Source organism: Pagrus pagrus, assembly GCF_965226575.1.
Source record: "Pagrus pagrus genome assembly, chromosome: 7".
NCBI lineage: Eukaryota > Metazoa > Chordata > Actinopteri > Spariformes > Sparidae > Pagrus > Pagrus pagrus.
The window spans coordinates 807,715-835,590 of NC_140191.1; the positions used below are offsets into that span (position 1 = coordinate 807,715).

The 27,876-nt window shown below is 45.4% G+C and overlaps 2 protein-coding genes across 43 annotated transcripts in view; both read right to left on the reverse strand.

The window, feature by feature from the left end:
- Positions 1–11,497, reverse strand: part of nek11 (NIMA-related kinase 11) — a 47,557-nt gene extending 36,060 nt beyond the window's left edge. Inside the window, 3 exon segments of the mRNA XM_084356302.1 lie at positions 7,854–8,024; positions 9,939–10,342; positions 11,474–11,497. Of these exon segments, the coding sequence (XP_084212428.1) occupies positions 7,854–8,011 (158 nt within the window). The 5' untranslated portion in view covers positions 8,012–8,024; positions 9,939–10,342; positions 11,474–11,497.
- A 2,886-nt stretch (positions 11,498–14,383) lies between these two features.
- cmtm7 (CKLF-like MARVEL transmembrane domain containing 7) lies at positions 14,384–27,701 on the reverse strand. 42 transcript variants are annotated; one of them, XR_014622869.1, is made up of 7 exons: positions 27,464–27,701; positions 26,199–26,375; positions 24,296–24,394; positions 22,772–22,853; positions 15,450–21,998; positions 15,278–15,313; positions 14,384–14,774 (listed from the first exon to the last, which is right to left on the reverse strand). XR_014622869.1 is itself a non-coding variant. In XM_084356680.1 (5 exons), the coding sequence occupies exons 1-5, from the start codon at positions 27,575–27,577 to the stop codon at positions 21,985–21,987; spliced, it is 486 nt and encodes a 161-aa protein (XP_084212806.1). In that variant the 5' UTR covers positions 27,578–27,701; the 3' UTR covers positions 14,384–21,984. The 42 variants fall into 42 exon arrangements, 1 of the variants encoding a protein (XP_084212806.1); XR_014622886.1 differs by having other exon boundaries at positions 14,384–15,227; positions 15,290–15,313; positions 15,426–21,998; XR_014622887.1 differs by having other exon boundaries at positions 14,384–14,867; positions 15,426–21,998.
- Between the last annotated feature and the right edge of the window lie 175 nt (positions 27,702–27,876).

Below are 27,876 nucleotides of genomic sequence, written 5' to 3' on the forward strand. Positions count from 1 at the left end.
TTTTTTTACAAAAATCAGTGAAACATTAAATAAATCGTGTTATAACCGGATCAGATTGTGTCTCAGTGTTTGTGTGAATCAGGGCTGTAAACACTCAGATCAGGTGTGTGACGACCATCGTAACGGATCCACAGCTGTTGTTATTTTATTATTTCTGTTCTGGACTCGGAGTCGGAGCTGTCGACAGCCCAGCTTGTGTTTTTTTCTTCTCACGGAGAAACTCAGAACCATCTGAGCTTTAATCAGAGCGCCACACTTCAAACGGACTTCCACTTTAGTTGCATAGCAACAGAGAGTCGTCGCTCGCGGCTCGGTGAGGAGCTTCACACCGCAGAGGAGAAAACCCTCCGTTCAGACGACAGAGGAGCGAATGAAGTGAGGGAAAGTCATTTCTGGATGCACGTTATAAACTAAAGCTGTAGCTCTGGTTTCCCAGCAGCCTCGTGGCCTCGACAGAGCGGGAAAACTGTGGACGGACTCAGTGAGCGACTTCCTGTCTGGACTCACAGTTTGTCTGTTGTGTTGTCGTGTCTGTGACGAAGTCGAAGCGTCGCAGAGGAGAGAAGACTCACCGAGGTATTTGTACTTCACGTGAATATTTCCATTCAATGCAACTTTACCTCCACCACATCTCAGGCAAACATGGTACTTTTTACTCCACTACATTTGACAGCTTTAGTTACTGGTTACTGTTCAGTGTCCACTGATGTCCAGATGCTGCAGATGTTGAATGTTTGTGATAAACTGAAGGATGAATTGTTTCTATAAGTGTCGAGAACCTTCATGGTTCAGCCGGAAAATACATCGTCACCAAGCTGAAAACACAAACGTGGTCCTCACAGGACACGCTACAGAAACATGAGGACCAGACCTCCCGGAGGAATAAACACCTGGAGTCACATCAGATTCTGCTCTGATCCGACGGGAGGAGAACTCACAGTTACTTCTGAACTTGTGGGATTAAAACGTGGATTTATCTTCACTCCTGTTGATCAGCCTGACTGCAGCAGTGACCCGGAGCCGACCTCCACTGTCGGGTGGTTCTGTTCTGTACTGTTGACTGCTGACTGGAGCTGGAGGGGACATGGACTTCATGAACAGAACGTTACAGAGAGGAGACAGAGAACCAGAACCAGAACCAGAACCAGTCTCTGCTGAGTTCTGACTTCACCTCAACTTAAACACACTCAGCTGTTCGCTGACACAGTAAATTGGCTGTTTGGGGAAAGAAACCTGAATAAACTCAAATTATTCCAAAATCAAACTCAGAAAGTAACTCAGGAGGAAATGATCCTCAAGTTTGACCTGAACACGCAAAACATCAGATATAATAAGAAACACTGATTATACTTTAACTGAAGTCAGGACTTTGCCTTGTAGCAGAGTGTTTCCTCAGTGTGCATCACAGCTCTCTGTTCTCACCTGTTGCTCAGGTGAACATCAGTCTGATCAGCCTGCAGTGACGGCAGCAGGTTTCAGGGCAAACAACGTGAAATAAATCAGATCAACGCAGGAAAATAAGTGGAAGAAAATCATTTCCACCTCTCAGCGGGCGCCTCTCTGCTGCATCACAGCAGCAGCAGGAGGCGTCCCTCCTCCCTCCGACTCCCCCGCTTTAACATCACAATTAGATGATAACGGGGGAGGCGGGGGAGATGAAGTTGTGTCCTCCAGGCTCGACGTCTCTCTGGGAGTCAACGAGAGCGTTTCCAGCTCTGCCGTCTCTCCAGCAGGTGTTTGACTTTCTGTAAGACTTTTGTTTCTCACTGAGGCCGAGGTCTGCCTGAAGCTCCGCCCACACGCTGAGCAGAAGATGCCAAACAGGAAGTAAATAAATCACACACACACACACACACACTCTTGACACAACATTAAGTCAGATGGGGGGTGTCAGCGGGGGGCAGGTGGGCAGCGAGACGCAGGAAACTTTAGAGTGCAGCGATCGATCACTCTGCAGCAGATCACAGCAGCTCACCGACTGTTTATGACGAGTTCACGGGACGTCAGAGCTCCTGTAAACATCTCTGAAGCATTTTAAATGGTGCAGCTCAAAGAACGACAATCTTTAGAAACTCCTCACAAATATATAGTTTCATTGTAAAAAAGGTCACCAGCAGGAGGACAGAGGACAGAGGAGACGAGGACAGACGAGGCGAGGACAGAGGAGACGAGGACAGAGGAGACGAGGACAGGCGAGGACAGAGGAGACGAGGACAGACGAGGCGAGGACAGAGGAGACGAGGACAGGCGAGGCGAGGACAGAGGAGGCGAGGACAAAGGAGACGAGGACAGAGGAGGCACAAAACAGAAACCAGTACGTCCTGTGGCTTCAAATCGTTTGGTGATTTCAGTCCGTCCACGTTGGTCCAGAGTGAGACGTCTCAACATCTGCTGACCAGGTTTCTCTGAAGTTCTGAGTGAAGACTGAAGCGGCCGACACAATCAGGTCCGTCTTCAGTGACCCTTGACCTTTCCTGCAGCATCTACGAGCCTTGAATGTGACGGACGTCCTCCCAGCCAACCCACAGAGCCAAAATGGCGGCCTGATTGTGAGATGGTGTTGAATTGTTCGCCTGCGTAAGACTGGAGCTGATTTACTGCCACAGAAAATGACACTGAAGAGATTTGGGGAGCAGGCGGCTCGTATTCAGCCGGAGCATGGAGGGACACGAGTACGTCGACACTCGGCCGCGACCGGCCCGACTAACAGGAAGAAAGGAAGTAATCTGGGAAAAGTTTTCCCCGTGCTCGCTGACCGAAGACACTTTTGGTCCCAGAAGGCTTTGCAGCAGCCTCAGCCGGCTCCTCACTTCATTTAGCAGCTACAAACAGAAAGTCCAGGTGCAAACAGGCGAGAGACACAGCGTTCATCAGCTGGGTCACACAGCTGCTCCCAGAACCCTCAGAGGGACCGCTCCGCCCAGGCCATGTGTCATCATGCAGAACTTCACATTCATAATCATTAGATGAGTTTGTGTCGTCCTTTTCAGGACACTCGAGTTTTATAATGAAGAGAAAAACAACAAACAAATAAAAAAACAGCAGATTTCCTCCACCGTGATTCATCAAACCTCCATGTTGTCTTCATTCAGTGATCCACACATGATGGAGATATTATATCATTATATCACACTTCTAACAGTCACTTTACGTTTTAATAAACATGCTTTTATTCTGAAAACGATTATAAAGTCAAATATCGAAGCTAAGTTGAACGGCGCTCGTCTACAGTTAATGTTCATTCATTCAATATTTACTTCAATGATGCAAATTCTCAAAGACACCAGAGGACGTGCAGTGAATCTGGAGGTTGCAGGAGTTTCTGTTTTGACTGTTTCTCAGATCTTTTCCTGAAGCTTTTGATTAATTATTGAATCATAATTATTGATACATTAGTGTGTTCATCACTTTAATGATGCCGAGCTCGTTTTCATGACTGTCTGCTGCTGGGCAGCTCGTCAGTTTCCCTCTGGAGATCTAAATGTCTTAATATGTAATAACACATCATAATTCACTACATGATTATTATTGTTTTATTACTCTGAAAGTTACTAAAGTTATCAGGTAATTCTAGTGGAGTGAAAAGTACAAAGTAGCAGAAATACTCAAGTAAAGTACAAGTACCTCAGAATTGTACTTTTTCCCAGCGCTGACTGAGTCGTGCTGATTGGTCAGAACAAAACAAAATAACCACGTCCCTGCAGCCGACCTGCCGTCAACAAAAGAAAGGTTTCCTCGTCCTCTCGTGTTTCCAGGCAGGAAGTTGTATGTTTTCAGAGAGGAAGAGACTTCCTGTTCCTCTGAGCGACTGTGTGAAGCTAAAGTCCGCTCAAAGCTTCGCTCTGCGGTTCCACCGGCCCACAAACTGAGATCCGACAGCCGGCATCAAAGTGAAGAGCACGACTCATCAGACGCTCTGATTGGTTCCTCCTGTTGGGTTCGGTTCTGTCGTCAGGATGAGATGAACTTTTTCTGACAAACACACGAGAACAGAATCTGCGCTCAGAGATTTATGAGCTGACGTGTCGACGAGGTCTCCACGTCTTAATGTGGCAGCAGAGGAGAGCCGCGGGGGGGGGTGGGGGGACAGGTGAGGACAGGTGAGGACAGGTGAGGACAGGCAGGTGGTTAAAGGGCAGCGATGATGGCTCCAAAGACAGACTCACCATCTGTTTTCTGACAACACAAACACTCCTCGTGGTTCTTCTCGTGGTCGTCCTGCAGCGGAGGCAGAACACTGGACTGAACCACCTGCTGCAGATCGACCCGCTCAGCTCGCCTCACCTTCATCCTCCTGAACGGACCAATGAGAGTCCACGACATCATCAACAGTCCAGACTGAGCTTCAGACCACATGAGATGCTGGTTCAGTTCATCTACATGTTGTGTCTCAAGTGGAGCCGTAACGATCAGTCGACCCAAAGAACACTGACTGTCTTGTTCCAGCTTCTGACCCGCTTCTCTTTGTCATTTCTGACACTAAAGTCTTTGTGTTTTAGACCGTTGGTTGGACAAAATAAGACATTTAAAGACGTCACTATGAGCTCTGAAACTGTGATGAGGGTTTTTCTAAATGTTTTCACATTTTATAGACTAAACCAGCGGCGCTGAAACTTTTCCCAAACTGAAACTCAATGATGACCCGCGGGCCAGAAGCCGACATCTTGTGTGTTCTATTGTTAAGATACAAATGCTACAAGGATTCAAAATGCTTTGAGTTTTACATCTCAGAGGCTGAACTGTATTACGAAGTTGAATCAGTACTTCTACTTCTACACAAGTACCTGACCCGTCCTGACACGTCCTGACACGTCCTGACCCGTCCTGACACGTCCTGACACGTGATGACACGTCCTGACCCGTCCTGACCCGTCCTGACCCGTCCTGACACGTCCCGACCCGTCCTGACACGTCCTGACACGTGATGACACGTCCTGACCCGTCCTGACACGTCCTGACACGTGATGACTTTTTATGCCCTCTCGCTGAATTAAAACAATTCCATGCTGTGTTGTTGTCGTTGACCAATAGCAGAACAGAACACCCCTCAACTGTAACCATGGAAACATGAATGAGGACTGACGTTGCCGCGGCGAGGCGGTTTCATACACACATCTGAAGACAATCGTAGCACCTCGTTCTTAATGACGTCACACAGCTCTGATTGGTCAGAGACCAGCAGTCTGTAACGTCTCTCAGAGGAGTCACAGCATCTGGACACACACACACACACACACACACATACACATACACACACACACACACACACACACACACAGGATGACAGCATGGTCCTGCTCGGTACAGGAGGACCAGGACCTGAGGGATCCTTCACCTCCTCCATGTTCATCACGTCTCTGACTTCCCACCTCAGACAGGATGGACATGTCCCAGCCTGGTCGGTCCTGTTCCTCCTCTGCAGACATGTTTCTGGTTCTGTTGCTGCTTCAGACTCGTCTTCCTCTCCTCATTATCTCACTGACCCACACGTCACACCTGCTGTCACTCCCCAGCACCTCCCAGTCCTGCTTGTGGCAACAGAACCGGGTATGGATCCTGACCGAGTGGTGTTTGTGACTGAACCGAACCAGAGCAGAACCACGTGGCTGTCACAACATGAAGCTGAACACAGTTTCAACATATGTGTGATTTGAAGAACACACACTGTCACCGTTTATTCTGGTGACTGGGGAGAACCACAACCCAAGAAAATATAGAAATAAAATCATAAACTCGAGCCTTCCCGCCCTCCTCCTCCTCCTCCTCCTCCTCCTCCTCCTCAGCTCCTCCTCCTCCTCCTCCTCCTCCTCCTCCTCAGCTCCTCCTCCTCCTCCTCCTCATCCTCAGCTCCTCCTCCTCCTCCTCCTCAGCTCCTCCTCCTCCTCCTCCTCCTCAGCTCCTCCTCCTCCTCCTCGCTACATGTAATCCACTTCACGTGTTCTTGTTGTCTGTCGGCCTCACGCTGCTGCAGGCTGTGAATCTTTGTGAATAAATCAATGATCTGCCTTCATAGTCTGAGTTTGGGTCCTACACCTGTCGTCCTGCTCACACCTGTCGTCCTGCTCACACCAGTCGTGACTGAACATGAGACACACAGAGAGACAGACAGGAAGCTCCTGTCTGCCGTCATCTGGAAACAAAGCTTCAGTAAATCCTGCTGCTGACTCCCATCCAGAGTCAGACAGCCAAGACCCTGTGTGTGTGTGTGTGTGTGTGTGTGTGTGTGTGTGTGTGTGTGTGTGTGTGTGTGTGTGTGTGGTGAAGCGACAGAGCGTGACAGACAGACACAGAGAGCATGAGACAGTCAGACTGTAGTTTACAGTCAGCTGATGGAAAACAAACACGGAGCTCAGCAGCTCCGAGCTTCACTTCTTCACTTCCTACCTGAGCAGGTGACATGAGGAGCGACTGTCGCTGCGTGTGAGAGTGAAAATGAGAATGAGAAAAGATTCTGTCCCACAGCCATCGACTCTGTAAGCTACAGCGCTAATGATCGTCATCACAGCAGAGTGAAAACGTCATTAACTCACAACAGTTCAGTGAGTTTCAATTCTGCACCTAAACTTTTGTTCAATAATTTCAGCTGATTAATAGTTTTGAATCAGGTGTGAAGGTCAGAGCTGTAATTTAAATGTGTCAGATTAATATTAATCAAACATTTGGGGACTGATCCTCAATATTAACTTGGGAAGTCCCTCGTTAAACTAATCATGTTGTCATGACTGACGACAGTAATTACATATTCATTAATCAGGATGCTGCCTCCTCAAGTCCAAATACAAAGCCTTTATTTCAAATATGAATTGAATCAATAAGTAAAGCTCCATAGATGAACAGCTAATCCTCCAGTTTATCACAAACATGGAGGAGTAGCACTCGAGTATCAGTACTCAGATTACATCAGTGACGTCACAGGAGCAGATAATAATGAATAATTGTGTCTGTATGTGCACAAATCAGCTGTTAGAGGTGTCACTACAAACACAACCACACACACTGACTGCTCAGTACAGGTGTGTGTGTGTGTGTGTGTGTGTGTGTGTGTGTGTGTGTGTGTGTGTGTGTGTGAGAGGGCTTTCACAGGCCGATGCTGCCCTCTAGTGTCCCTCTGCAGGACTGCTGCAGTGAAGTGGCTGGTTAGAGCTCAGTGTGTCTGTTCTTACACTGTATTAACCACAGACACGAGACAACAGTCGACTCCGGCTACAAACATGAGATCCTGGTGAGAAACAGCAGGAGTAAATAACCCGAGTCAGAGGCAAGTATTTATCTGACAGCTTGAGTTACTAGTTACTCTTCAGGTGACAGTTGTTAAGAAATAAAGTCTTTAAAGACCCTCCAGGCCTCCAGGCTGGTTTCAGTGCAACATGTACAAGATGATGATGTGAACAAGTGTGAAGATGTTTTCAGATGTTAAAGAGCACAAGTAACAGAGCTGTTAACACAAGTAACAGAGCTGTTAACACAAGTAACAGAGCTGTTAACACAAGTAACAGAGCTGTTGACACAAGTAACAGAGCTGTTAACACAAGTAACAGAGCTGTTGACACAAGTAACAGAGCTGTTAACACAAGTAACAGAGCTGTTGACACAAGTAACAGAGCTGTTAACACAAGTAACAGAGCTGTTGACACAAGTAACAGAGCTGTTGACACAAGTAACAGAGCTGTTAACACAAGTAACAGAGCTGGGAAGAAGCAGTCAGTTCACAGATCAGGCTAACAACACACCTGCTCCTGGATACCAGTGTTGTTGTTGTGTTGTGTTGTATTGTGTTGTTGTTGTTGTTGTGTTGTGCTGTGTTGTTATTGTGTTGTGTTGTGTTGTTGTTGTGTTGTGTTGAATCTACTCACAGCTCCTCTCCGTCTGCAGCTTTGCCGTCCTGAACCAGATAAACTGATCCAAAGCTTCCCCGGCCCAGACTCTGCAGGATGCTGTATCGCTTGGCAACCAGACCGCCGCTGCCAGGGGGCGGAGCCTGGTCTGACTCCACCTCCTGAAACCTGAGCATCCTGTCAGCTCACCTGTGGGGCGAGGACACGTGTACTGTGACATTAACATTCTGGTTATATCTGTCTGCTTATAAATGACCTCAGTAACTTTGGTGTTTGTCATTTCAGCCTCATGTTGTCTGTGGAGTCACAGTCTGACACCAGAACCTTTAAAGTTCTGTTCAGGAAACAGAGTGTGGAAGAAACCGTTTTGTGTGGTTTGGCGCCCCCTTCAGTTTCTGAGTGCAACACCACTGTATCAGTGTGTCAGGTGTAATGTGTGCTAACTGCAAACCAACATCATGACGTCATAACAATGTTACGTGTTAAAACATGTATGTTGAAGTAAACATGTATGTAACGCTGTGATCCTCCCTTCACACTGACGTCACATACGAGACACCATTCAGCCTGTTAAACACTGAACCACCAACATGATGCTGGAGCCGATAGTTTAAAGGTAATAAAGTTACATAATGGTGCTTTAAATAAACTAATAAATTACATGAGGGGTACCTGATTACCTGACGAGGTGTCAATACTCAGAATTAATGAAAAGAAAGAAACATTAAGACAACAGAGAGCTGTAGAGTAGCTGTGTGTGTCTGCAGCTAGCTGCAGTTAGCATCTCTCTGGTTCCTCTGTGATTATTGAACTGGATTCTGGATTATTACAGAAAATAATCTGAAGGTTCTGATCCGTCCAGGTTCTGTTCATCAGATAATCTCCACAGATGAACTCCACTCTGTGATGTTTGAAGTGTAAATTAAATGTGTAGCAGTAAGAAGCTAATGCTAGGCTACAAACAGATGACATCACGGTCACATGACTCAAACGTCTCCAGCACTGAGCGTCTTACTGCACAATTACTATCCAGGTTTCTATAAACTGATCAATGCACAAGTTGTAAAGTCAGAGTGAGAACAGTGTGTAACTAAAGTGGGCCTGTAAAGACGGACTAGTGAGGAGACGAGTCTCCGTGTTCGCTGTGAGGACGTTTAATGTCCCCGACAACCTCTGTAGTCTCATTCAGACGCTTGTTAGCAACCGCTAACTGTTTTTAACACATGAAGAGCTTCATAATTAAACTGTGGAGATTAATGATGAGTTAATGTTGGAGAAGTTCAGCCTGTGGTGACCTCACAGCTGATTACACTCATTTAACTGGAAACACATTCAACACACTCAGACTTTGAGACGAGGGGACAGGGAGTGCTAACATGCTAACATGCTAACTGATTTCCGGTTTTTAGGACTACAGACTACACCTCTGTATATAAACTGTATTTGTATCGATGTTTTAAGCACAAAATAAAAATAGAAATGAATTATTTATAAACATGTAAATGAGTGTAACATCTCACCTGTCTTTACTTATAACAGGTATGTTTCTTACCTGTACAATAAAATATACTGTAAACACAAACTTCCATTTGCAGAATAAAACGACTGAAAATGTGTCAGATTACTTAGTTTACTATACTTTATTTTGAAGGCATGTTCGTGTGATTTCCTCTTTGACTCCACTGTATAGACGTTTGTTTTTACGTGTATCGAAACAAGTGATCGATTGATAAAATATAAAAACGTGCAGTTCGTCACGAGCAGTAACTCGGTTGCTGTAGCAACACCTGGGGGTCTGACTGATTCCTGAACAGTCTCATCTGTCCTCATGTGATGGAAACGTGTTCCCCGCTCCAGGAAATAGGACGGACCTCGGATACGACCTGGCAACCGCAGAGAAGCTAGTCCGCTCCGGCTCAGCTGTTAGCCAGACAGCTAATGTTATGCTAGCAAGAAACAGCACTGACAGTCGACAAACAATATGATTTCACAGCGCGTTAAACAACAAGACGAGCTAACTGAGCCGCCAGCTGTTCACAGATCGATACAGATGATCAGGGACAACTGAGGCACAGAGCTGAGCAGTATACCGTGTTTACTCACCTTTGTAGGAGTAATCCATTACTTATGGACTGTTCAGCCTGGAGGTTACACACTTTATAATTTACTACACTGTGGGCTTGTTGTTGTTGTTGTTGTTGTGTGTTACAGCGCCACCCGGTGGTGTTCGGAGGATGATGCACTGAAGGACTTCACTTCATGTTGTAATGAAGATATTAATATGTTTTAATTCACTTCATTTCTAACTCCCAGGTGTTTACAGTCAGCTGATGCAGATACGGGATGTGACGTATTCATTTAGGAAGGTGATCAGGAAGTTTACTCGAGGAGTTCCTGAGGCAGTGATTGACACCCTCCAGCCAATCAGAATCGAGTTTTCACCTAGACGAGGGTCAAAGCCACGCCCCTTCCTGTTCCCTCATGGACCTTATTGATCAGAGCTGTTTCTGTAGTGAAGAGAGACAGATGATGTTTGTCAGTTTGTCATCAGACTGTGACGTCACAGCCGACGGCGTCGTTAGTGACGTCACAGCCAACAGTGCCGTCAGTGACGTCACAGCCGACGGCGTCGTTAGTGACGTCGTCTCCTAACTGGAACACTGTAGAGCTGCTCCTGTGTATCAGCAGCTCACAGAACTGAACCAGAACCAGAACCAGAACTGCAGTTGTCAATATAAGCAGATTTATTGTGATGTTCATCTTGTTTACAAGCTTTTCTGACCCAGTTGGCTCCATGTTGGTGTTGGTTCTGGTTCTGGTGTTGATAAGAGGATGTAGTTCACTGAGCGCTTTGACACAAAACTACATGAGGTTTGACTTTAATACAACAAACTGACAAACATCGTGTGATTGATGACCCAGTTCAACAGGATCAATACATCAGCTGTCTCAGGATCAATACATCAGCTGTCTCTCTTCATTCACAAACTTCACTAACTGGAAGGGGCGGGGCTTCAGCTCTATAAACAAGTCAAAAAGGCTGAAAACTATGACGTCACTGGCTTTAATCTTCAAAACGATTGTAAATGTAAAATCTCAATCTGAAAAGTAACTAGTAACTAAAACTGTCAGACAAAGTAACAACCTGACAACGAAATACAAAAGTACAAGAACTGTACTCACATACAGTATTTGAGTAGATGTACTTAGTTACTTTCCATCAGTCAGTATGACATGTTAAATATTACAGTAAGTTAACAGAGTCACTGTGTGACCTCAGCTCTCTACTGACTTTATTGTGAAAAATGTTTACGTTGATTAAAAACGTTATTTTATTTTGAAGGTTAAACTTTATATTGAGATTTCTCGCTGGTTTGTCCGATAATGGAAACACGGTGTTTTCAGAAGATTTCAATGAGTTAATGTTCTTTAACTGAAGGTGGAGGAGAGGTCATCGAGCCGACCGTCAACAGGCTGCGTATCAGCGGGGTTCTGCTCGTTGTTCTGCTCGTTGCTCAGCTCGTTGCTCGCTGTAAGAGTTGAAACAGAACCGAACCCTGTCCGGTAACAGACGGAGAGCGAGGCGCCGCCGGATCGTCTCGTTAAGGATCAATAAACATGTTTGTTGTGTTGTTTACCTGCAGCTGACTGAGCAGACGACTTCCGTGTTTGATCCCGTCTCCATGGAGACTGACGAGGACCCACCCCTCCCTCTCACAGCCCACACACACACACACACACACACACAGTCAAACTCGAGTAAAAGTTCAAGTACTCGCTGATAAACATACTCAAGTATCAACAGCCTAAAAGTAACTGATGCATTTATTTAAAGTGTCGACTGATATTTTTTGATCTGATTGATGAGAAAACAAATGAATTAAAAAACTGTTCTACTCTGATGCAACATGTAATCTGTAAAGTAACTAGTAACTACAATTATCAAATACAGGTAGCCTAGTGGAGTAAACAGTAAAATATTTGTCTCCAAACTGTGGTGGAGTGGAAAGTACCTCAAAACTCTCCTTAAGTGAGTAAATGTACTTAGTTACATTCCATCACTGGTAAATATGTTTTTAACATGAAACACTTCATGTGAAGAAAATGAACTGTTGAAGTTTTTACACATCTTATGTACAGTGGTGGAAAGTAACTAAGTATGTTACATTTCTGAGGTACTTTACTTGTTATACTTTTACTCCACTACATTTATTTGACAACTTTAGTTACTAGTTACTTTACAAGTTATTAAAATGTTTAGTTTTAAATTAAACCTCCTTCAATATAAAAGCTGCTCAAATTATTAACATGTAATAAACTTCAGTCATATGAGAGTTTTTTATTTACACGTGTCAATAATTTATCTGTCGTGTTTTTATTTGTTTATTTCAAATTAAATATATCACAGGTGTTGATGTTCAGTTGTTTGTCCAGCAGGTGGCAACGTTTCCTCACTTCAGATTCTTCTGAGCTGCCTGGAAACCTGCAGACATTCAAACACCAGTGACACCAGTAACACCAGTAACACCATAACACCAGTGACACCATCCATCCAGCCATTGTCTTCTGCTTATCCGGGTCAGGTCGGGTCGGGTCGGGTCGGGTCGGTCGGAGGCAGCAGGGTTAGAAAGGTATTCCAGACCTCCTTTCCAGCAGCAACACTTCCCAGCTCCTCCTGGGGATCCCGAGGCGTTCCCAGGCTGAACAGATGGGATATAAAGTCCGTCCAGCGAGTTCTGGTTCTGCTCCAGGGTCTCCTCCCAGTTGGTCGTGCCTGGTACACCTGGTACGCCCAGGAGGCGTCCTGACAAGATGTCCAAACCCGGGCCCATAAAAAGGTTCAGTTTCTGATGCTTAGTATTTCCTGATGTAGTTTTCACTTCATTACCTCTGACTGGAGTTACTCACACGGGTCATGTCGGCCTCCACTTACACCAGTGACATGTTTTATTCAGGGTTTCTATCAGTAAGAACAGTTCTGACCCGGGACCACCAACTGTGAACAAGACGTCCCGCATCATCTTTAGTGTCCAGCCTGTCCTCATCAGAGAAACGACCACATACTGTAACTCCATCCTGAGAGCAGCTCATTATGAACCATACTTACGGTTGATGCTCGGCAGCGTCTTGGCTCAGGTAACTTGAGCACCGTGAGCAGGTGGAAGGAACGAGATGTTCTGCAGCCCGTGTGAGAGGGTCACTGCATTCATGTGCTTTTATTCTGCCTGTCTCACAGCGGGTCCAGTAGTTCTGCCAAAAATAAACTCTAGTGTAAACTTTGTTCCCGTGTGAAACCAAAGAAATCAACGCTGAGTTATTTGAACTTACTAACGTAGTGAAGTTACATCACATACATAATGTAACAGATTACCTCTGTAATGAAGGTGTTTGTAACTGAAGTTACAGAAGTAATCTGGTTACTTTCACTCAAACCACCATGTTTTCCTAAACCTGACTAAACTGCAGGAGTACGACAAACCTGTCGCTGCGACTGTCGAGCTGTAGAAGTCGCACTCCTCCGGTCTCTGAGGTCCGAGGACCAGCTGTTGTTTACATCATGACCTTTTCTTACATTTCTTCTCTGCCCTATTTGGTTTGAGCTGTTACAACCCGGTCCAAAGAAGTTCTGCTGCTGTTTGTTCATTAACAAATGATCCATTTACTGCTCCTGAGCCCACGTAACAATATGTGATCGTGTGTCTGAGGGTGAATCTCGTCTCATCCTTCTGAGCCTTCAGAGGACTTCTTGTCAGGGTTGTGGATGAAAACCTGCTGCTGATGTTTGTGAACGCAGCAGCTGCTGACTTCAGGAAATGAGGTGGCCTCGAGGGGCCGAGAGGCAGCGTGACTCATACTTTCCACCGAGCCCTCCCTCCTCCAGACACACACACACACACACACACACACTTTGTTTCCCACCAGCGCTGCTGCCTTCACTGCAGGGTGTGTTCATCAGACACAGAGTGTCTTCACAGTCTCACCTGCATCTTACTATTAATCCACTACTGACTCATGTCTTCACGTCATCATCCAGAACACCTCAGGTGAGACCGAGACCAGACCGTCAGCGTTGGGTTTATTTAGTCCAGAAGCAGAAAGAGATGCTGCTGAAGACTCCTCACAGCTGATGTTTGTGAATATTGTAGTTTTTAACCGATGAAGAACTGAATTCAGGATTAAAACTGCAAACGACTTTCTGCTGATTTGCATCCTCTGAAGGACGCAGTGGACGAGGACGAGGACGAGGACGAAGACGATCTCCCAGCCTGGTGGTTGAAATTCACATCAGTGTGAAAGTTCAACTCGTCCTGTGAGCTGAGAGAACGACTCTGTACATCAACGCTCTGTAAACACAAGAGGAGCGCTGGTGTTTGTCTCCATCAGCTGCTGTAACGTATGTGCTCATGACTGAGATGTCTGTGCAGTCTCAAGTGGATAGAGGAGACTGTTGGGCCCCAGCAGAGGTATGCACTCTACTGAGAGCTACTGTAGTTTGTGTCTGTGTGTTTGTCATTGGTTGCATTCAGCACAAACTTTAAAGAGGCAGAAATGGTGCAATGAGCCTTTAATTTACAACATGCAACAAAGCACAACTTGTAGTTTAACACACTTTTTAAAAAATGTACAAAAACAACACAAGTCATGTGATGTGACGTTTAATACTGTGGACATCTTCTCTTCTCAAACTAAAAGAAAGCACTTCACTTCTCCACCTCAACACCAGACACGCCTCCACACCTGCAGACACCAGACACACCTTCAGACACACCTTCAGACACCAGTCACACCTTCAGTCACACCTTCAGACACGCCTCCACACACCTGCAGACACCAGACACACCTTCAGACACACCTTCAGACACAAATTCAGACACCAGTCACGCCTTCAGACACGCCTTCAGACACCAGTCACACCTTCAGACACACCTTCAGTCACACCTTCAGACACCAGACACACCTTCAGACACACCTTCAGACACCAGTCACACCTTCAGACACACCTTCAGACACCAGTCACACCTTCAGTCACACCTTCAGACACCAGACACGCCTTCAGACACACCTTCAGTCACACCTGCAGACACCAGTCACACACCTTCAGACACCAGACACGCCTTCAGACACACCTTCAGACACGCCTTCAGTCACACCTGCAGACACCAGTCACACACCTTCAGACACACCTTCAGACCCCAGACACGCCTTCAGACACACCTTCAGACACGCCTTCAGTCACACCTGCAGACACGCCTTCAGTCACACCTGCAGACACCAGTCACACCTTCAGACACGCCTTCAGTCACACCTGCAGACACCAGTCACACCTTCAGACACGCCTTCAGTCACACCTGCAGACACCAGTCACACCTTCAGACACGCCTTCAGTCACACCTGCAGACACCAGTCACACCTTCAGTCACACCTGCAGACACCAGTCACACCTTTAGACACGCCTTCAGTCACACCTTCAGACACACCTTCAGTCACACCTTCACACACCTTCAGTCACGTCTTCAGTCACACCTTCACACACCTTCACACACCTTCAGTCACACCTTCACACACCTTCAGTCATGTCTTCAGACACACCTTCAGTCACACCTTCAGTCACACCTCTGCACCTCTGAACGAGGCTCCTTCTTCTTCCCTCACTGAAACCATCCACCTGCAGACAGCATTAACGGGTCGCTCTGTACAACAACACAACTTTAAGGCACTTTGGAGAAAACCTAAATAATCTAAACTATCAGGGTGCGAGTCCACTGACGACAGGCTGCTGTGTCGGCCCGTTAGCCACTAGCACTGATCCAGAACTGTGAACGGACATTTCAGTCGACAGGTTTGTAGAGTTCGTTATGTGACGAACGTTGAAAATATAAACTCACAGGAGGGCGATCGTCTGCGTCATCGCAGACTCACTGGCTGCTACACAACCTTCTCAGCAACGTCTAAGGTTTTTCAGACTGTACGAGTTAATGTGCTCAAGTCCACGTTTGGCTGCTCAGAAGACTATTTCAGTTTGGTTTGAAGACGAGTGGAGGAGCACGATTAGCACTCTGCTGCTCAGTTAGCTCACAACACCTAAATTAAGGTTAACATTGTTTAAAATATGAGTTTTCAAACAAGAATGTTGTTTGTGTTCAAAATATATTATTTTCTGGAAATACTGTCAGTTATGTAACGAGGCAGGTTTAGACTCGTCAGCACAAACGTTGAAGCCAAATGTTTCAGCACAGGACGAGAAGTCTGGACTCTGATTGTTCTGTCCACGGTTGTTTGTTGTTGTAAATCAACACGATGTTATTTGACAAGAATTTCTCTTAAAGTCAAATCCATCTGTTATTTCTTTGTTTTTACTCGGTTCATCACCTTTTGATTCTCGGCTCAGTAGTTTTCTGTCCTGACAAACTCTTCTTTACTCTTTATTTGACAACAACAGGCTGATTTTATCCTGGAGGCTTTTTATAAAATATTAAAATAATATTCAGCAACAATAAACAACAAACAGCAGCCTTCAGTGATTCAACAATAAAATACAAAAGAGAGAAATTCAGTCCCTCTAATCTGTCCAGAGTGAGCCCTCTTCACAAACAAATCAATAAAGGATCTCTGAAAGAGAAAATAAACCAACATGTCCGACGCTGTCAGAGTTTCCTCTGGTACCAGTCAGCTGACCGTCTTCATCACAGAGGAGAAGAGTCTGGAAGTGACGCTGCAGGCTACCGCTAAGCTAGCTGCAGGCTAACGCTAAGCTAGCTGCAGGCTAATGCTAAGCTAGCTGTGTCGTTTTTGAAGTATCTTCTTGTTCTTGTTTTCTTTGGACGCAGTAAACTCTGCGGGCGGATGGAGAGAACAAATACTTCTGTGTCAGAATAAATCCTCTTTTAGAGACTTCACATCCGTCTTGTGTTCTAACATCTAAAACTCCAATAAACTGTCGACCGCTCGGTGAGTTTGTATTTCCAACTTTCTGCACCTCACAAATGTTTCCAGGTTCACTGAGACATCCATCCTGAGCCGACACGGATCACGTGACGGCCCAGGACCAATACTCACTGGCCACCGGACTGTTTACCAGCACACTGTATCTCCCAGTGGACAGACAGCCGTACATCAGGTCACTTAGCATCAGTGAGATTAGCATCATTAAGCATCAGAAAATACATACAAGCAGAAATAATATAATGTAAACAGTCTGGTTTCGTCTGGTCTGGAGCCAGAATGAATCTTTGATCAGTTCATGTGATGAGAATCTTTTCTAAAAGGAGAAAATGGGACAAAAGTAACTAACAGCTGAAACCTCCTGAAAACACAAAAGCTTCAGAGTGATGCTCTGATTCATTCTGGCTCCACACTGAACCTCCAGGCAGCGTATAAAACCCTCAAAATAAAAGATGCACCAATAAAAAAGATCTGAATTTGATACCAAAACTTGACTCTGGGCAGAAACTGATGGAAAAACTCTGTTTATCAAAAGTTCAGCAATAGAAATACAAAATGTTAAAACAAATCAAAGCAAAGATCTCAATTATTCTGTCCACTGATACTGAACGAGTGCTTCATCATCAGATTGGACCTGTAACGGGTCAGATAATCTGGCATCGGGTATCAGAAGTTTCATCAGTGCATCGAAAACATCAAACTGGTCCAGAGAAAATAAAACACAGTCCGTGAAGCAGCAGATACACAGCAGGCGTGAACATGTTGGACCATCACAGAGAGTCACAGACCGCGTGTGAAAGTGAAACACAGCGATGGTTCACTTTGTAAAAAAAATAAAAACAGTTTTGTGACTAACAGGGTGTCAGACTGTAGAGACCGGGACGCACTGTGGACCAACAGGCCGGATCCGACTGAACCTGAAACCTTTGGCTGCTGATTCAGAACGGAGCTTCTAGTTCACGCTGTGAGACACGCGGCCACTTCAACAGCCAATCAACACGTTTGAGACATTCAGGACTTAACTTCAGACGACCCGTTTCTAAACGATAGAGTCCAGTCAGGTTCGGTTTGGTCCTGTTGTCTGTTGACTCTCTTTGAGTCACAATATTAATGTTAGTGGCACATGGACGAGATTCTGACAGAACCGATGCTGTGAACGTGACATGAACCCACTCACCCGGTGCGTGAACACAAACACGACAGTCAGGACTTGAATTTAATCGTTTTGTATTCGAAGAAGAAACTAATGTGATAATTTTATGATTTATTATCTTCAGTGATTAAAAATGCTGCAGTTAAAAACACCAGAGTAAAGAAACCGTCAGCTGACGGATGAAGAACTGCAGATTTTAATTCACTTTCAACAAATGAAGCAAATTTCTGACAAAAGTTCTGAGCTCCACATCTGATGAAGGATCTTCACTGTTTCCAAACTGATCAACACACGTTGGGTTCAGGTTTCATGTCACCAGACATCCATGTTGCTTCAGAACCGACGTCGTCAGCGTCCGACATGGACTCGGCAGATATTCTGATCCGGATCTCACAGCGTGACATGAAGTGAACATGTTTCCACAGTGTGTCGGGTCGACGCAGCAGGAGTAAGACAATAATCTGTATTCAGATCCATCAGACTGTCATTTGTCAAGTAAACCTAAACTTTCACATGGTCAAAGTGAAACATTCACTTCTAATCAGATGAGACACGGATCCTTCACTCTGCACCGGAGCTGCTTCAGAGCAGCTTCAAGGACACATTAAGTGCAAAATCTGAATTTGGCATCTGATGGACAGTAAGGCAGTGATGTGAGGACTGACCAGTGTAGCTTCACATCACTAAGAGTCCTGTAACGACACACGGCAGGAAGGTTTACTGAACCACAGATCCGTCGCTGCGTCCTCAGCACAGATTCAAACAGCAGAGCAGATTTTTAATTCTACAAACGTTTCTCAGGATGCAGAACCGCTCCGAGGCACAAAGAGTCCGATTGGTTCAGTTTAAACTGGGTCAGCTGTTCTACAGAACTTTACTCAGGTTAATCTGGTAAAGACGTCGATAAAGTATCGTTAAGTTAGCTTTCAGTGGACTCAGATAATCACGTTAAACTGATTTGCTGTTAAGACGTTTGTCTGCTGTCAGGTCCAACTAGCAGGCTAATGCTGCAGCATCAACATAAACCACCGTCCTCCAACATTCATTTATTCAAATGGGTCAAAGTCGTTTTAATTCAGTCCGAGCACAAACGATGATGTCGTGACATCGAACAGTTTTCAGTTCATGTCTAGTTTTGTCTTTCTCTCACAGAAACACATCAACAGATCTGTTATCAGAATCAAAACTCGTTCCTTCACCCTCATCTGAACGTTTCAGACGATAAGCAGCCGTGTCGCAGACCAACACGTCGTCACACAGCTGCTCCACGCTCACAACACTCTCACACGTTAACGCTCAGCTCCAACGGCCCGTCACAAATGTTTGTAGAACTAAAAGACAAACTGCGTTTTAATCCCCTGCTGCGAGTCTTTGTTGTACTGTGAAGACTTGTTGGACGGCAGAGACGCTCCGATTGGTCAGAAAACTACAGAGGTCGGGGTCGTACGATGTGGAAATCTGTGTGCACAGATTAATAAAGAGTTTGTAATCAGTGAATGAAAGCACAGATTAATAATCGCAGTCAGACAAACAGCAGAAGGCGAGGACAGCGAGCAGAGCAGGAGGTGATCTGAGACGGAGGACTTGTGCTTTAACAGTCGGAGAGTTCGGGTTTCTCTTCAGTGCAGCCGACCAGAGTTTATAAAGCCTCCACTGTTTCTCTGGTCAGTCTGTGCTTTCACTCAGACCATTAAACCTGCTTATAAAACATAATGGCTGCTTTCTATCAGAACATAGCGTCTATTTTAAAGGTACAGTACGTAAAGATGGACCACTTTGACTTCATCCTCCCAACAAACAGTAACACCAGAGTAACTGCTGACTGTACTCTGTTCAGACAGCCGGGACTCCAGCTACTGTTAGCTTGTTAGCTCAGTGCAGGTTTTCAGCATGCTAACCTCAACACAGCACATAGATGTGTTCGACATAACGTCATCACTTGTTTGTTTAAGTATCAGAATATGGAGGTAAAGTAACCGTCTTATATGATTTCCAGTAAAGAGCCATTAAGAGAATTCAGTTTCACTCTGACGCTGTGACACTCAGTCAAGTGTTGTCACGTGTTCGTTACAGACTCGTCTATACGAGTCTTTTTTATTTTAAAATGATAATCCTGTCAGTAATCCTCTTCTTTACTGAATGTATCTGTAATCTAATTACATCTTTTTTCTGTAACTTTACTGGAATATAGTTATTCTGTTGCTCACTAGGCCTGATTATTACTAATCTGTACGAATCAAATCAAATCCGTTTTTTTTCTACAGCTCAAAATCACGCTCACATCGCCTCAGTGAGTTTTACGATGTGTACAGCGAGCGACCTCCTCCGTCCTCGGACCCTCGTGAGGACAAACTCACCATATTGCCGTTAGAAAGTTTATTAATCTGTGCAAACACATTTCCACACCAGTGATTTGGTCGCACATGAGCTCCGTAGAAATCATCATAACTTTTTGTGTCTTTTCTGGCGTCATTTCAAACTGTAACGATGTGCTTTAAAACTCAGGTCGGATTCAAATTAAAATGTTGAACAGTTTGTTTAAAAAGCACCAAGGACAGCAGCACCGTCCTGTCAGTGAGAGACAGTGGAATAAAAAAGCTTCAGTCGTTTGACTCTGAAGTTAAAAGCAAACTGATTTCGCAGCAGACAGAAAGACGCTTCACTAAACTGACTGTGGTGAGTTGATGTGACGCTTCATGGGAGGATTTACTTCACGCTAGTTTCACCGTTCATATCTGAATCAGTGGAGCTCCTTTCAACACTGAAATCATTCACTGTTTGAAGGACGTCGCTGATTTTATTCTGTCATTTTATTCTCGTCAACAAATCTCATGTGCAAATTAACAACATGTTCGTCCGTCCCTCAGTACGGTCTCACTTCCTGTCTGTGGCTCTGAGGTCACAAATCTTTAAACCACTTCATAAATATTTAGTTTCATTCTGTGCACGTGGGATTTGTTGACGATAATAAAAATACAGATCATCACCAGACTTTTTTTAATCAGAGACGCAGCGTTTTTTCTTGGTTTTTGTTTGCATTGTTAGCATGCTAATGTTTCCTGTTGTATTGTTTCAATTTGCGTAAAGTGTTAGCATGCTGTAGTTTTTTAGCACACGTAAGTATTAGCCCCTGAGTCATGTTTTAGCATGCTAACAAGGTCATTAGCATGCAAAGTATTTTCTGTAAAAGATTAGCTTGTTAATGTTTGTTAGCACGCTAGAATGAGGAGAACATTCTCACACTGATATTTTAGTGTGCTAGCAAAAATTAGCTTAGCAGGCTAAAGGGCTATACTGTGCATTATTACATTGTTGGGCGTTTAAGAAAAGTGATTTTAAAAAGAGTTGAACACGTCCGTGGTCCAGACTGCTGTTACTGAAGGAATTTTCTAAGAAGAATAAAAAAGTTGGAATGAATGAGGCGTTGGATGGCGGCTCGAGCTAATCGAGCTACGTACTGTAAACACTGAGGAAACACGACGAGGAGGCGTGGCTGTGGCTGCACTCACTGAGGTCTTTGAGGGAAATCGTGCGGATGCTTTATGGCACACGACAGGAAGAGGGCGCCGTCCCTTCAGAGCAAACAACCTCAAGGTTTCTGGAAAAGCTTCTCTAGTCTTTGACAGCACGCGGCAGAAGGAGAAACGCTTTGGTGAAATACAATCAAAAACAAGATGTCCACCTCTTCAGGGCGGGAAGCAGCAGGCATGATGGGAAATGAAGTTGTGAAGCGTGTGGCTGATTGTTTGCACCGCGGTGTCGTTGTGTGACCGAACTCTGATGTGTGAATGTGACACTGAGCACCTTTAACATGAAAACGTGAATTCAGATGTTTGAAAAGATTCAAGGAGAAATTTAAACTGAAACTACGTCCTCCAATATCTAAGAATCAGGAGGCGACGGCTGGTCCTGGATCAGCTGCTCCATTACCTCTACAGTATCAATTATTATCCAATCAGGGTCATTATCCAGGTGGTTGTTACCGGGCAGAAAACCGACCACGACTCAGCAAACTGCCCACAGCCGCTGGTTCTGTCATGACGGGTCAGCTTATTACACCGCTGCACCTGGAGGAGGAGGAGGAGGAGGGAGGAGGAGGAGGGAGGAGGAGAGAGGAGAGAGGAGGGAGGACGGGGGAGGAGGGGGAGGAGGAGGAGGAGAAAGGAGGAGGAGGAGAGAGGAGAGAGGAGGGAGGAGGAGGAGGGAGGAGGGAGGAGGGGGAGGAGGAGCAGGAGGAGAGTGGAGGGAGGAGGGAGGAGGAGGAGGGAGGACGGGGGAGGAGGAGAAAGGAGGAGGAGGAGAGAGGAGAGAGGAGGGAGGAGGAGAGAGGAGAGAGGAGGGAGGAGGAGGAGGGAGGAGGGAGGAGGAGGAGGGAGGAGGAGCAGGAGGAGAGTGGAGGGAGGAGGGAGGAGGAGGAGGGAGGAGGAGGAGAGAGGAGGAGGAGAGAGGAGAGTGGAGGGAGGAGGGAGGAGGAGGAGGGAGGAGGAGGAGAGAGGAGGAGGAGAGAGGAGGAGGAGGAGGAGGAGGGAGGAGGAGGAGGAGGAGGAGGGAGGAGGAGGAGGGAGGAGGAGGAGGAGGAGGAGGGGAGATGAAGTGAGCTCAGTGAATAACTTCATCATGTGATGAGACAACATGTCTGATTATCTTCAGTCACTTCAGTGAGAACAACTCTGACTTCAGTTCAGGCTGAACGGCAGATTAGCGCCGTTAGCATTGATAGCATTCCTCACTGAGACACGTTCCTCGCTCTGATTGGTCCGTTTGTTTCCACCAGAACCACGTTGAACGTCAGAGTATCCTGGTAGAATAAGACATAATAAATAAAGAGGCCGGGACGTACCTGTCTGATGAGAGCCACAGGTGACACTGTAAGATGTCCACAAACTAACGGCCATCAGGAACGTGGCTATGAACCCAAACACCTGCAGACACACACACACACACACACACACACACACACACACACACACACACACACACACACACACATCAGTCCAACAGTTTACTAATGAGCTCTTCACTTCCTGTTTTTAACTCGGAGGATTTTAATCTGAGATCCAATAAATCAAACGTCCGAGTCAGAAACAGAACCTGTACGACGCTGCTCCACACGACAGACTGTCCTGATCCGTCCTCACACGACGGGAAAGTTTCCATTTTATTCTTATTTTCCTCAGTTGTGATAAATCTGTTGCTCTTTCAGTGATTAGACATCAACACTTTCTACGAGGCAGATTTATAATATTCACTGAAACATCTCAACTCAACCATGTTCTTGCACAACAGACTTTCATTTTTAAGTTGTTTTGTGGCGTTTGCTAATAATAACTCACTAACGACGTGAGATGTGACGTTAATTAATTAGTTAAATGTTATTTTGTGGTTGTGAATTGTTCCTGAACGACTTCAGCACAAATCAGATGTGTGAGTTTGGACATAAAGCTCGAGAAGCTTTACTGATTTCTCTGATTCTGATCTTTTCTCATTCGTTGAAAAAACTGAGTTAAAGTGATAACAACGCCAAAGATCCTTTATCGATATGATGTAGTGGTGGAAGAGTTTCAGATGTGAACGACAGCTGCCAGGACGCCAATAAAGACATTAAAATCAAAAGTCAGATGCAGTCGTGGACACAGATGTTGTGAAGCAGATGAGGTTTGTGTTTGTAGAAACTGATCCTTCACTGATAACATTGTTCCTCAGAGTGACTTCCTGTGTAATCACAGGAGCAGGAAGTGGTGAGTGGAGGAGATGAAACCTTCCTGCCTCAGCTTCCAGCGACCAGGCCTCCTGTCTGTGGTCAGTGAATCAGGACGAGCACGATCAGACCGAGTTCAGCGCCGAGTGACGACATCGTGTGTGCTGCAGTTTGTTTCCCTCGTTTCTTTGCGTTCAGTCGTAACCGTCTGGACTCGAGGTCCACTTACTGGTTTCACTTCTGCTGCTTCAGAAGCAGAATCCGTCCTCAGTTTACTGCTGACTAATACAAATACTCAAGTACTGCACTAAAATACACATCTGAGTTACTTGAGAGGTGAACAGTCTTCACAACATTTGTCATTTACTGACATTTATCTTTTGTTCTTTTTTAAGTGTGTTGATTTGATTAACTTGAAGTATTAGTACTTCCTCCACTACTGCGTCATGAGTATAAAAACACTTCATAAATAAAGACGCTCTTTCTTCTTTGCTTTTGTGATGACAGTCGTTTGGTGACTTTGCTGTTTTTACTTTTACTTGGCTGCAGTTTTCGGCCTGTTGTGATCAAACCGCTGCTGATGAAGACGAGCAGACTCGACCGTCACTAACAGAACCACACTCTGTAGATTTACCCAGGTACCCCGGTGTCTCTGTGTGTACATACCGATCCGGCCACCAGCGCTGAAACTCCTCCGGTCTTCACAGCGGCGACGATGGAGGCGATGAAGATGAGGACGGTCCCGACGGAGTAATGAAAGAACTCCTGAAACAGCAGAAGAGACGGAGCTGAGTGACGGACGAGACGCTGAGACACTGATGAGGAGACGTTCTGATGAGACCAGCAGGACAACACAACACCACAGGATCCGGACTGATCCAGTCGGTACTGATGTCTGAAAACATCTCAGATTCTGGGGGACAGCTGAGCTGAACATGTTTCAGATATAACTGCAGCTCCAACAGGGACGAAATGAAACGACTACACACTGAGACATCAGACATCTTTAACGTCTGCTGACCTGTAAATCACCAACTCACTGCTCCAAACATATGATATGTAACATTTCTGCATTAAAATGTCAAAAACAAGCTCAAACCAGAGAAATCCACAGGTTGACTGAAGGTAACGTTGCCCGTCACCAGATTACCAGTAAACATCAGATGAAACATCAACAGCGGAGGCCGTTTATTAATAGGAACAATCCCATGATCTAACCAAGTCTTTAAATTCATACATTTATTTTCTTGATCTAAATGTTAAAAAACAATTTAAAGGAAAATTCCACCTGATTTCATCCTGACATGAATAAACAACCTGCTGTGAGGATGAATCCACAGCTGTGAGTTGACCTGATGTCGGTCTCTCTGCAGTCGGCCATGATGAACGCTGACAGCAGCTACTTCCTGTTTTTATAACGCGGGTACACCCGCTAAAAATACTTTTTTTCTTGTGTCACGTTCATCATCACAGAAATAAAAACTGAACAGTAGAAACAGCGGATCATAAACCTCAGCAGACTACACGTAGCAGACGATGGATCTCGCTTTATAAAGTGTTAATCAATAAAATTCTGAATTCAACATTGTTGTGTCCGGAGCTGAGGATGGAGGCAGGTGAGAGTGAGACATCTCACTTGTCATCTCTGTTGAGAGCTGCACATGCTCAGTACAGATCAGACACTAACATGGAAACAACCGAGGACATTCACGTGTTCACCCGGGTGTCACGTTCACATCACAGCCGAGCCGGAGGTGATAAATACCTGTGACTGCTGCCGGGGTGCCCAGGAGCAAGTCCTGATCATTTACATTCACACAAAACAGAAGCCAGATGTTTGCAGATGTGGTTGGGATTTTCTGGACAGTGTGAAAGAGGCAGAGAGACAAGTGTTTCTCTGCTCCTCTTCCTGTTTCTCCTCCGGCTGTTTGGGGTAAATATAATACAGCATGTTGAAATTAAAGCAGTGGTTCTGGAAGTGAGGGGCGGGGCAGGCATGGCGCCACTGCAGCGCAGCCTGGATGACCCGAGGAAAACATGGAGTGAAACTAAGTGGAATGAATTTGATTTATGTTTTAAAATTAGATCCTTTTCATGAGTTGCTTCTCTGATCATCATTAATGAAACATAACAAATGGTGGAGATGTGAAACGCTTTGAACGACTGTGTTCAGTTGAGCTGAATGTTCAAAATGTTCATTTATGTCAAATAATATTATATTTAAACAGCATCTGTCAGGCTTCAGTTTAAAACTGGACTCGGGTCAGTCGAGCCGACAGGCAGAGGAAACGTGGGGATTTTAGTGTCTTAAAAAAGATGAATAAGAAGAAGGAAGTGCATCTTTGAAGCTCATTACTGAGATGAAGCTACAGAAGCTTCCTTCCTTTCTAATTTAACTTCACACGTGTATGTTTGTGGTGAAACATCACGTACGTTCCTGTAACGGGACTCTGCAGATCAAAACATCAGATCCGTCTCACAGTTCAGCAGAAAAACAGAAGTGAGGCGAACGTGTCGGTAACCTGCAGATTTTAAACACACTGATGTGGAAATGTTTCCTCTTCCTCACCGTCAGCGGCCAGTTGATGCAGGGCATCTTCCCCTGCAGCCTGAACAGGTGCATGAGGAAGAAGATGGTGAGAGCGATGAGGAACCACAGCACCACCACCTCAAAGTACTGGAACGCAGCCCAGCTGGGCCAACCGCGAGCACAGTGGACGCACAGGAAGGCGATGAGCAGGGCGACCTGGGAGGAACACAATCACAGACCTTTAAAGGAACAGTTCACCAAAAAGGAAAAGTCAGTCACAAACAGTTCTGATGGACGGCCGTGATGAAGAGTTCAGTTACAGACTGACACTCGGAGGATGTCGTCTGTGTGAGGAAGCTGGAGGAAACAGTCTGTTTGAAATGTTTCAGTGAGAAACGCTGCTGAAGTTTTGGTACCGCTGCAAAAACATACAACTGTTGATGTTTCTTCAGTCACTGACAAAAGATACAAGAAATAACATCAGATAATCTTTTATTAGTCCCACAACGGGGACATCTGAAATATTACAGCAGCCATCGTCTCCTCCTGATGATATAAAGTCAGGCTCAGCCATCGTCTCCTCCTGATGATATAAAGTCAGGCTCAGCCATCGTCTCCTCCTGATGATATAAAGTCAGGCTCAGCCATCATCTCCTCCTGATGATATAAAGTCAGGCTCAGTCATCGTCTCCTCCTGATGATATAAAGTCAGGCTCAGCCATCAAGTCTGCAGCTGCGTCAGGTGATGAAGTAGCTGCAGACGTGGTGGTGAGAAGATAATGGCTCGGGGTTTTTTGTGGTGGACTTCTGTGTCAAACTGTCTCATTGTATAATAAATACATTGGACGTGTTTCATTGTAAATCCTACATGTTAGATGTATTTGCGGGTCATCATCATGTTGCTTATAACTGATAATAACCTGTGATGGTTGAGTTTGTCCAGCAGAGACAAACGTCCCACTCACTCAGTTTATCATCACATTTCTGTGAGAAACAGAAATATTTTCACAGTTATGATGTTTCACTTTAATAATGGAGATCAGAGAATTTATCATCTCATCTCATCTCAGCGATGAACTGTAATAATCTAACTAGTGTCTCCCAGCAGAGCTGCTGTCTGTGTGCAGCAGATCAATACGAAGTCCATCATGTGTCCTTACATGAGACACTGGTATAACTTGTCTGTCCTCATGTGACCCCACGTTACCACTGGAGCTAACGTTAGCTAACATGTCCCGGGGTGTCGGTGTGAACCCGTCCCGGGTAAACTCCGGGTCGGACGTCATATTTTGGGCTGGACTCACCATCTGTCCCATCTTCAGCATTCCCGGGATGGTCCGGGTGTAGCCCATGTTGAGGACGCTGTCCCCGGACGTCCTGGTGGTCGTGGTGCTGGTCGTGATGACGGTGTGCGACATGTTGACGGTGAACGGCGCCAATAAACAGCACGAGCACGATATATGTTGACAGAAGTCCGAGTGTCGCAGGGAGTCTCCGTCGACTGGGAACGTTTCAGCGCGTCTGTCCGAGCGTTCCACCCGAGTCAAGACCCACCGGGGCAGCACGGACACTTCCGGTGGCACGTTTCACAATAAAAGCGTTAGGAGGTTAGGCTGATGAAGTGGCGCGTTTTAAAAAAGGATGTATGTATAAAGAAACGTGTTCAAATGAATGAAGCTATTTAAACATTTCTTTGCTAAAAATACAATTTAAGTTA